At 27.3% G+C, this 11,336-nt stretch overlaps 1 protein-coding gene across 1 annotated transcript; it reads right to left on the bottom strand.

Annotated features, from left to right (window-relative positions):
* Positions 1-7,247: 7,247 nt before the first annotated feature.
* Positions 7,248-8,347, bottom strand: LOC126901465 (protein lin-32-like). The gene has a single exon (XM_050677919.1). The coding sequence runs from the start codon at positions 8,076-8,078 to the stop codon at positions 7,500-7,502; it is 579 nt and encodes a 192-aa protein (XP_050533876.1). The 5' UTR covers positions 8,079-8,347; the 3' UTR covers positions 7,248-7,499.
* Positions 8,348-11,336: the final 2,989 nt, after the last annotated feature.

The raw sequence follows: 11,336 nt of genomic DNA on the forward strand, positions 1-11,336 counted from the left end.
ATCCTTTTGTATTAATGAATAATATATTTTTAATGTTTATTTTTAGAATTAATTTTAATTATTTCTGAATTTTTATGATATAAATAAAATAAAATGTACTTACAGTATTCATAGACATGAACTTATTGGTACTTTTTTTAAAGAGCATTCTTATTAGGATAATTTAAATATTTATTTATTTGATTGGAATAATCATTATGTTTCAATTTGATGAGTCGGGAAATGACCTGATTTTATTACTCTCTTTTATTATAAGTATGAAAATCTTAACTTCCTTTGAGAGAGCGAAAATTGTTTTTTTCACATTAAAAGGTTTTTAAAATTAGTAAAATTATAACTAAAGCAGGCAGACAATCTTTTTTAAATATGTACTGTGTATATAAAATTTTCTTATTGTAACGAAAAATAAATCATTTTTCTTGAACATAGGTTTTAAAAAATAAAATTAAAGTGCAGAGCTATTTTATTTTTTTTGTAAAAACATTAATTCAATTATATATATTGGTATTTGTTATTATTAAATAAAGAAATATATTTTGTAACTTATTTTAACAATAGCTAGTAATTGAGATAGTCTCAAATAAAAACGGTACAATACTTGCTAAAAATATATTTACAACAACCGTATTGATTGTGATTCAATACAGAATAATAAATAATTAATCAAATATATTGAATAGTAATTTTGATCTTAAATCAACATGAATAAGTAATCAAATTTTATCATTTTGACCTTTACTCACCAAATCTTCGATCTTTAGTTATATTTTATTATGTACGATTTTAATAGGTCACAGTTCTAATTTTAAATGAAAGAAGATGAATTCAAAATAGGCATTTATTATTAATAATTTAAATTCTTATCACTTCTTTTACGAAATAATGAATCTCTCATAAAGATTTCTATCCAAAATCTTAACAAATGTTATTTAAAAGCGAATTGTTAGTTACTTATTTTCTTAACAGAAGTCAAAAATAACTTTCTATACCATTATGAATTATTTGGACAGTAAAAAAAAGAAAAATTGTAATTGATGAACCCGTAAAAGGCATTTCAACATATCAACGTGGACAGCACATTATTGGCCATTGTTTTAATATAAATAGAGAATTACAAGTTTTCCTCTTAGTGTCTACTAAATCCCGTCTTGGTTTGAAACTTAGACACAATACTCCATCCCATTTACTTTTGAGTTTCTTAGTAATAGTTGAATACAAATGTACTATCGTCACTGGCGGACAAAAGCTAATAATATACTTTTGATCTACTAGGTGATAACATCATCTATTCGACTTTTTCTATATCGATTTCATGTACGATGACTCCATAAACTTAAATATTTTTCCCGACTTCTAATAAAAATCAATATGTTAAATAAATTATTTATACATTGAAATCCAATACTTGGGAACACAAAAATAATTTTTAATCACAGCGCTAATCATATATGAGTTTATTATCAGTTAATAAACTTAGCAAAACTTAATGTTTCTTTGTGCTCATCACGGTGGAAACTTCAAACCCATTTAGTTTTGTAAATTAATGATTTACAAAACTAAATGGGTTTGAAGTTAATGCCGTAAAAGTAAACATTATCTGGAAAAATTACACAAAGTTTCTATAATTTCAACGTGAAATAGTGAAATTTTGTAAAAATTCTTTTTCCTTTAACCACATATTTGTGAATTATACTTTTCTGCAAGTTATTATGTAGTTAGAAATTAAGGTATGGAATTTATTAAGTTTATTTTAGTCATTCCGAGTCCATCAATGGTATATAGATATTTTTACTTGTTTTTCTTAATGTTAATCAATGTAAATTAATTTGGATATGTAGCGTAGGGTAATAATCCTCCCCTAGAACAAAAAAAAAAAAGTCTCTGTGGTACTGTATAATATACCGATGATAAATTTTCATGGAGTTGGTTGTCTCGGAAGTGGTTAAAACAAATTTTCTAAAAGTTTATGGTTAACACAGTTGATGTGAGCACTACAATCAAAATCCAAACAAACACGAACTTTATAACGAAGATAATGATAATGTATTCATAAAATGATTTCCGATATATACGCAATAATGCACTTGCTTCCCTGTAATCCTCCGTAAATTACACTCTTAATACAGGCTCATGTAAAATAAGGCGTCTCTCCAGTTGTTAAGAATATAATCAAATGAAAATACAACGTACAACCAAAATGTTGACATTTTAATTAATCTCTGTCCATACAATTTTGTTTAAATCGAGCTCCTTAAAAATATTAAATGCATTTAAAGCATTTCCTTTACTTCCGGAATCGTTTGTTTACATAATTGGTCTATAAAATGATAAATTACTGTGAAAATTTACTAATTTAATAAAATAATTAAACTATAATTAAGATTTATTGCACTTAAGCGACGAAAATGGCGTTAAATTGATTCCATAATGTCTCTTAAATGTTATTATAACATGGATATATTGTCGAAAAAATAACTGCCCGACTAATTTAACTGCTTCATAACATTTTATAGTTTTTAAAAATGTAGCGTTAAATGTTATTAATTGTTTTCTTTCTTTTCGAGTATTTTTTTGAGACAGACATTTTAAATATTAAATTATACCTTAGTGTGTATAGTTTTAGAATGTAACAAAAATTAATTTTTTTTTTTTATTAACTTTCAATTACATACTAGATTTAGTACATTAAATATAATTGATTAATTCTCTGCTAAATAATAATATTATATTTAATCTATATAGCTTAAATGAAATTAATAGCTTATGACTAATAAATAATAACCGATCGATTGAAACAATAATACAATCCTAACTTAACAACACGGATTCAAAGTCTTACATAACAATGTAACCATTAAAATACTATTGCATATCGTATTACACATTATAAATGCGATGCCTTTGTTTAACTTGTTTATAAGGACACACGCGACACGCTTTAAAAATTACAATTGTTTAAACTTCAAATATTTCTCGGAAGTTGCGCCTTTTCCTCGCCGAGATAAAAAAGGTTTGAGTTATCAACAACAGAATTGTTTTAATAAAAATATCTCACCCCAAGATTTATGCGTTTTAAAGTATATTTTCATAATAAATCAATTTAAAAATATTTTATTTGAATGAGACTGAAATTATTACAAAGTTTTTGATTATCTTACACAACGTGCAGCAATAAATTAAAAAAAATTAGTGAAAAAACAAGTTTTTTTTTGACGTTCCTGATTTATTCGTTTTCCGGTAAAATTGTACAACTTTATATTTTTTATTTCATCAAAATATTATATTAAATATTAAATCAACACAGTTGATGCAAAGTAATAATTTATCATACCAACCAATTATGAAATTTACTCAACACAAAAGTATTAATTTTTAGTCAAAAGTGTACAAGTATATTTATATTTGTAATTGTTCTTGTAAAATAAATAAAATCAACGTCTCGTCATATTTCGTCATGGGTTACGATAGAAGAAAAAAACAATGTTGATCAATTTTAAATGCAATTCGATAATTAAAATTTAACTACAGGAATTTATAATGGTATTTAATTTTAGCATTGGCTCAATTAATAATAATATGACATTGACAAATATCAAAAATTGCAATTTCTCTTTAGTAGTAATATTGGAAAATGCAACATTCATTTTTCAATTATGCTTTTATTTTTTTGTAATGGATAATATTCAAAGTACTAGTATATATTTTCAATGAATAATTTTAATTGAGTTCTTAGCGTCATACCTACTAGGATATTGATCGGCGCTAATAATCAAAAATGAAATACTTAAAGGTGTGTAATTAAGTTTATAATGTCCACTTTAACACTACCGACCTTAGCGTTTATGTAACACAAAGTATAACCAAGTCACCTAAAATAACATCTCATTGTTATTTTATATTCACGTCAAAATTTATTTATTTTTGATCCTATATGACTACTTACTTTGTTGCAATTTGATATGATAAAAGAAAAGTTTCATGATTAAATAGAAAAGTAATGTTCTGACGAAGTGCCGTGGGATATAAATCAAAATAATAATATCATGTAATTTTGAACAAAACACTACTTATGTTGTTTAAGAGCTAGAATACAGAATAATACTCTTGTCTAATGGAGAATGAGTATATGATACAACTGAGACACAGGAATATTTAAAGGGATTACTGTAAGGGTAAGTGTACGTTAGGTACTCAATGTTTTAGTTTTTCATTGGAGTGTTTTATGAAATGACTATGATAGAACGAATTAAATGAACTCCCCCCATGAATGATATTTGTACATACTAAACAGTGTTATGATGATTTTAATAGAAAAATATATAAATACTTCTAATTTATTCATTTTTTTTATTTTCAATAAAAAATGTGTTTTCTAGGGGTGTTATATTAATAAAAATATTTTTTATGTGAAATAAAAGAGTAATACGTTTTGTTTTTGGGTATTTTAAAATCCAAATCATCAATATGAAAGGTTCAATTCACAAAATAATTTACCAGCATAAAACATTGTTTTGGTCAAATATTCTTGAAACATACAAGCTCTGCCTTGCAATATTTAGAATAGTTTGTTACGTGAAGAAGATGATTTATAATGAATATTTTGCACAACTCTACGTATCTTCTACGCCACATTCCATATAAAATATTAAAATGTGTATTGTATATAAAGTATTATCGACCGAATGAAACTTTCAGAAATTTAAATAAAATAAAAATATATTTAAGCCTATCTTAGAGTTTAATATCTTCATCTGAGATATTATCCACTATGATAAACATTATGGTCACAATTTTCTTCCAGAAATTATTATTTAAATACAATGTCGTACACAAAAAAATCTCCTGGTGGTAATCACTACTTTGTGTAAACTGCTGGTCATTCAGTCTTTACAATATTGTAGTTTGCCTAGTTCTTATAAATCTGTTTTTATTTTTACATATTTATTACAATAGTTCATAATTTACTTCATTTGTAATAAAAGTTTTAGTGCATATTTTTAAGCCAACTTAAAAATTGTAACACATGCTACATAATACTCCGTGTGAGTCTTCTAATGAAAATATAATTACAATTTTTAAAAATGTGTAACCATAGGCTCAACCACAATGAAATATTTGAGAAGATGATTTTTAACTAGTGGAGTTAAGCCTCCTATCTCCTCTAAGTTGTGCTTATTAGTCTAACTAAATATTGTTAAAAGAATACGGAATTTTTTTATGCTCTACAGTTGAGATACAACGGATTTTATGCTCGGCGGCAAATTGAACTCACATTTACGAAATACTTTACAAATACAGGCGTGGGTTGAGTACAACTCCTAAAACTTATTGTATAAACTAAAAGTTTATGCACAGATAAATTAGCTTGAACAGGTTAGATATATATACGCAGAGTGTCTCAGATCTATCTGACAATGCTTATAACTTTTAATCGTATAATCATTTTGTTGGATTTATTTTTATAAAACTTTTGCCTTCTTTGACTTTGTTTGAACCATATTTATCAATATTTATTACTAATGAGAAAAATAAAAGTTTACTACTTTTTTTTCTAAGTTTTGAAAAAATCTTTTTTAGCACTTTTCTTACGACATATTTTGATATACTAAAATTGATATATACCTATCAATTTTTTTTACATGAAAAACACTAAAATAGTGGCTATTTTAAAATTTTTAAAAAATAAATGTTTTTTTTAAGTAATAAATAATAAAAAAATACGCTTTAAACGTAGTTTAAGAAGACAATAGTTATTTTAGATAAAAAGTTCAACAAACGATAATTGTTGTATCAAAATTTATATGCGTGTTATCAGTTAGGTTTGGGACACGTATATATTTTTTTGTTTCCTTGTGCCAGAGAGAAAAAGAAACCCACACAGTTCAACACAATGGAAATGAACTCCAATACACCTACTTACCTAAACAAGACGAGTTATCGAATAGCTAAACGGATACCTCCTTTTTAACACTTGACCGGCACCTTTTATCTTATACTTAGTAATTTATACAAGTATGTGTAATTAAGATATTACACATTATATCTTATACAAGTATATTGACAATTTCATTCATACAAACCAAATTGATTAATGATCATTCTTTTACACTTAATTATTTATCAAACTTACTAAAGTTAAGTTTGAATAAGGAACACATTGATGCGAAACTAGTAGCTGATTAGCCACTATAGACACAACATATGCCATGAACACTAAGACGGAAGTTTCACTGATTTTTGTACTCATACTCAACCACAATAAAATAATAATGATAAAAATCAATAAAATAGGGCCACAACTCTATTAATGGAAACTTTGTTTGCAGGGTAGACGGGTTTGTCAGGTTTTACTGATTTTCCTAACATAAGTATTAAGTTACTTGCATGAAGAGACGTTTATATAAAGTTTCACAGGGTAAAGGTACTCAAGAGTCCGTAAGAACAAAATTGTTTTAATTTAATTTTTATGTAAAATTAGATTACGAATTTGAAATTTTAGATTTTGGTCTAAATATTTTAAAATACGAGTTTTCTTTTCAAAGAGGTCTTTGATATTATTTTTGTATTTATCGTCATATTATTGAATTAAAAATTAAAATTTTCTTAACTTATAATAGGGTTATAAATATATTAAAACTTATTTACATTATTTTCACTATAGAAAACTTAAGAGTGATATATTTTAAATCAACTCGTTCAATTTTCTCAAAGTTATCGCACTTTTAAGAAGTAACTTTAAAATAAAAAATAAATAAATTCGTATTTATCTCCTTAAAATACCACATAATTAAAATAAATCCGATACCTTACAGAAAAAAAAATTCTTTTTTCACTCTTGTAAAGTATAAATAGAGAGAAAAATTAATTGAATATATGACTTCTATAGGTTAATAGGATTTGAAAAACGAAACTTCACATTTATAACATAGAATTCCATGAATATTTTTGATCAAAACCTTTTTCAATAATTCCGCTTTGTATTTTTATCTCTTTACTTTTCAAAGAATTTTTCAATAATTGTACAATTGAATCACCTTTATGACATTATTACTTTTTGTTTAGTAAAAATATATTGCGTGAACCATTAGCATGATTTTAAATTAACTGGCTTATAATATAAATAAAAATTTCACTTTAAACTAATATACCATATACATTACTTGTTTTACTTTTTAATGTATTTTATATATATATATAAACCGTAGATTATATCAGGACAGATAAATGTAGTTCAAGAAAAACTAATATTTAAAATTTTGTATTTTTATTTACACGATTAAATAATTTAACAATTCAGTCTCATAAAATATAATTAAAACTAATCTTAAACTAAAACTATAAAACATTTGTGTTGATTCGAAATGTCATCAGAACTTAGACATTTCATCATTCGTAAGGGTGACATTTACTTTTAGAATTTCTAGTCGGAATTACACTTGTCGAGAAAAATAAATACTATTGTAAATCATCGAGAAAAATATTAGAAAACTTTGACAATTTCAATAATGTGAAACTCGATTAGATGTTCTGTAAAACTCACCGTAAGGTAAAAATGTTGGTGTAGCAGATGCTTGAGACATCGAACTGCTTGTTGGGCTTCTGGTGTCGAGCAAATCATGTAATGCCGCTATGTATGTTTGCGCCATCTGCAATGTCTCGAACTTGGACAACTTTCGTTCCGCATCCGTCGCCGGTACTACTCCCCGCAACCGGTCAAAAGCCTCGTTCAGGTTATTCATGCGACGCCTTTCACGTGCGTTGGCCGCCAACCTCCGTCGTTTTCGGTTATTGTTCTTATCCTCGAAATTATCCACGTCCGATCTCCCGTCACTCCCACAACCGGTGACATGACTCTCGCCCAACAAATAAGTGCTAAAGTCCTCCAGCGGTTTATACCACGACATGTCGTTTTCGTCGCCGTACTCGGTAGTCTTATTTATTTCATTGAATTCGTTGGTATACGTCGAGTCTCCGATGCACCGAACTCTGTCCTCGCGACAAGTTTTCTCAAGAACACTGTGGTTATCGCAGTCGAAAAAATGCCCTGGCAATATCACGTTGTCTGCGGCTCGCAACATTTTCTTCTTGTGTATTCAAACCGTGTGAATTCAACTGCGAACTCGACCCGTCTACAAGGAAACCGGTGTGCGGCCGCGGTTTTATTTATCGCCTCGGCCACGGTAGCTCGTAATTATTACCTATCGGCTCTAATAGGGGGCGGACCCCGACGGGACAATAGCATCGCCTGAGGTCCCATCCCTGACGATGATGATAATATCGTCTTTCCAAATTGTTATTATGTTTTTGTTGTTACTTTTTTTTAACAAATTGCGTTTTGTTTTCACGTGGTATCGATTGTATTTCAAATGCACGTCATTTTATTTTTCTCATAAACAAAAAAAAAAAAATTATTATTATAAAAATTCTTATGATAATTTATTAGAATGTACGTTAAAAGTAACGTTCGATTTTTAGTATTATGTTACTATATCTGTTCGATGTTGTAAAAAATCAACTCACCGGAAATAATTAACAAGGAACAACAGAAACCATTTCACTTTTTCCTTACAGAATATCAAAACTTGACACAGGAAAGTTTTATTTTTTTTTTAAGTAACCTTTGCTTAAAAAAACAATAAAAGTTTTTTCCGAAAATTTTGTTGAATACAAGATCATATCAAATATTTTCGACACAACATGAGGGTACTACGCTAATAACAATGATGTTGAACTCTAAGTTTTAAGCATTTCATTTCGTTTTAACAGAGGAAAAGCTTTTTGTTCAAAATTTTAGCTTTCTAAAAACTTATCGTTTGAATTTCTTAAAATATTTGCGTTTTCGGTCGTAGTAAAATATTTAAACAAATTATTAAATACCAAAGTAAAAGTTTAACATAAAACGGTGAGTATTACATTGGAATAAAAGTACAAGTATATATTACAAGTATTAATTTTTATATTTGAAGAAGTTTTAAAATGTTCGATAATATACATTTCCATATTTTTTTATCAGATTTTCTTTTTAACGAACTTCTCTCATATTTGTTTTTAAATTCTTCTGTCTATCGAATAACATTTTTAATGTATTTTATGATTACATTAAAAATTAAGCTTATACGGTCCAATTCAGCTGTATTTTATAGCCGAATAAATATTTGTTCTGCATTTAAATTTGATAAACATATTTTTAGATCCATTACATTTATCTCGACTTCAACAATTTCATTTCAACCACTTGAATTATTTATACCGTACGTATCATATGGTTTTTTTTATTTCTTTGATCAAGTTGATCATAAAATAATATGTATGGTTAATACTCGAATTTATTTTTCATTATTCACTAGGAAATCAAAATAACGGTTCAAATAAAAGTTTTGCCATGACGAAAATGTTGATTTCTACTCACTTATTTTTTACATTACATAATCGGTACGTTATTGTTCAATTTTTTGTGTAATTACAGCAAATCACAACATCGTGTCAACCATTTCATTTAAAACTTTCATTAAAAAAATTCGGGAGAAACATTGAACAATATTATAAATTTTTCATAACGATAAGTAATTATTTTCAATGATAATTGCGTTTAGTGGCAAAAAGGAAAAGGTCGTATTGATGAAATTTTAATTCTTTGACCATTGTAAAGTTCCGGACACGACCTTTAAAGTGTTTAAAAACTTACATTTAAAGTCGTCAAATACATTATAATCGTTCAACTTTATTGTCATTTTATTTAAAAAGAATGGCTTTAAAAACGTTTAATCAAACCAAAAACAAAATGAAATTACGCAAACTATGCTGAATATTTAAAAATATTTTATCAATAAACAAATTACATTGCATTAACTCGTTTAAATATAACAGACATGGTTAAAATTTGAATAACTCTATTTTTAGATATTTATCCATAAACAAGTGTGTTTACTCATTTTCGCCTTTTGTTTTTTGTTTCACACAGCGTTATTGAATTTTTATTCGACTGTTCCATTTTTTTTTTTTTAAGGTCACTCTGTAATAAACCCCTCTTGTGTTTATCTGTATTTTGTTTATTTATGAAACGGTCATGAAATCTCCGTTTAAATAAAGGTTAAATTTTATCTAAAAATAAAATCCATCTTTAATATACATGAATGGACAAGAGTCGAGTTATTTTTTTAACTCGCAGTTTAATCGAGAGCGAATGTAAATAAATTTCATCTTTTAATAGAAAAATACAAATCGATCGAACAAAAAGTCAGTGTTCATCTATTGTGACTGAAATATGATTAAATTTTTCGTTTTTGTTTCAAATATGTATTGTATTCGACTTGTTGGAACAAAAAAAAAAAACCAAATATAAAATGGCTTTTCTGATAGTTGTGGAGAGTTTGAGATTAGATCGGACGTGAAGATTATTTTCAATTGACTAACTATTCGTGTGAGTGTTTGAGTTATTACCAAGTTCGAAAATGGTGAAAAACTATAGTCATCCGGAAACGTAAACTTTACCATTATTCACTAGTGCATCGTCGAAGTGTTTTTAAGCTCTTGTGTGCACAACAAACAAGACATTACACCGATTTTTAGTGCGCATTGTGCCGACACACACTACGGTTTTCTCTGGGTGGTTTATTGCAATCGTAAAAGGTCTCACCCTGTCCGCAATGAACGAGGCAATGACCTAAGCGACGACCTTTATAATATATAACATAATTTTTCATACACAAAAAGACAGCCATAAGTTATTCCATAAAATTACCTGTTTTTTGAGTTTTCCAAAATGTTCAGTTTACCAAACAATTCATGTTTTCTCCGCGCTCGCTCGATTCGAGTATCAAAATCTGTTTGTTTTATGTTTTTCTTTTTTATTATTCTTGTTTAAAATTTTCTCTCGTAAAAAAAAAAACAGCAACATTATATAGCTATTATTAAATGAGAAAAATATTATTATTTTTTCCTTGGGTAAATGATTTCATGTAACGGCGAAACTAATAAGAAAATGGGGTAGGTGGTAGATCATAATCAAGTACACTTCAAAATTGAAAATCAGACAATTTTCTCGAGAAAATGTAGCTTTATAAAGCGCTTCTGTCGTCATTAAGCTTTGATAAAAATGTCCTGTTGGTTTGTATAAATATTCATGTTATTCTACTGCAGAATAATATTTAAAGACCGTTCCACAACCATTCGAGTTCAACGGGCACGTGTTTGCGTTGCTGTAATTTAAACAGAAAATTATAGAAGATTCCTTTCGTTGAAATTTTAAGTAAACACCGTATTATTTTTACAACTCCGTTTATATTTATTGCACTGATAAAGATCCTTTAATTGCAGCGTTACAAAACGAATAATTG

The sequence above is a fragment of the Daktulosphaira vitifoliae genome, unplaced genomic scaffold (assembly GCF_025091365.1).
Source record: "Daktulosphaira vitifoliae isolate Bord-2020 unplaced genomic scaffold, ASM2509136v1 Scaffold_3, whole genome shotgun sequence".
Classification (NCBI taxonomy): Eukaryota; Metazoa; Arthropoda; class Insecta; order Hemiptera; family Phylloxeridae; genus Daktulosphaira; species Daktulosphaira vitifoliae.

Bases quoted from the DNA above. Each gene is read 5' to 3' on its own strand.
- LOC126901465 (XM_050677919.1), bottom strand. From the start codon at position 8,078: ATGTTGCGAGCCGCAGACAACGTGATATTGCCAGGGCATTTTTTCGAC.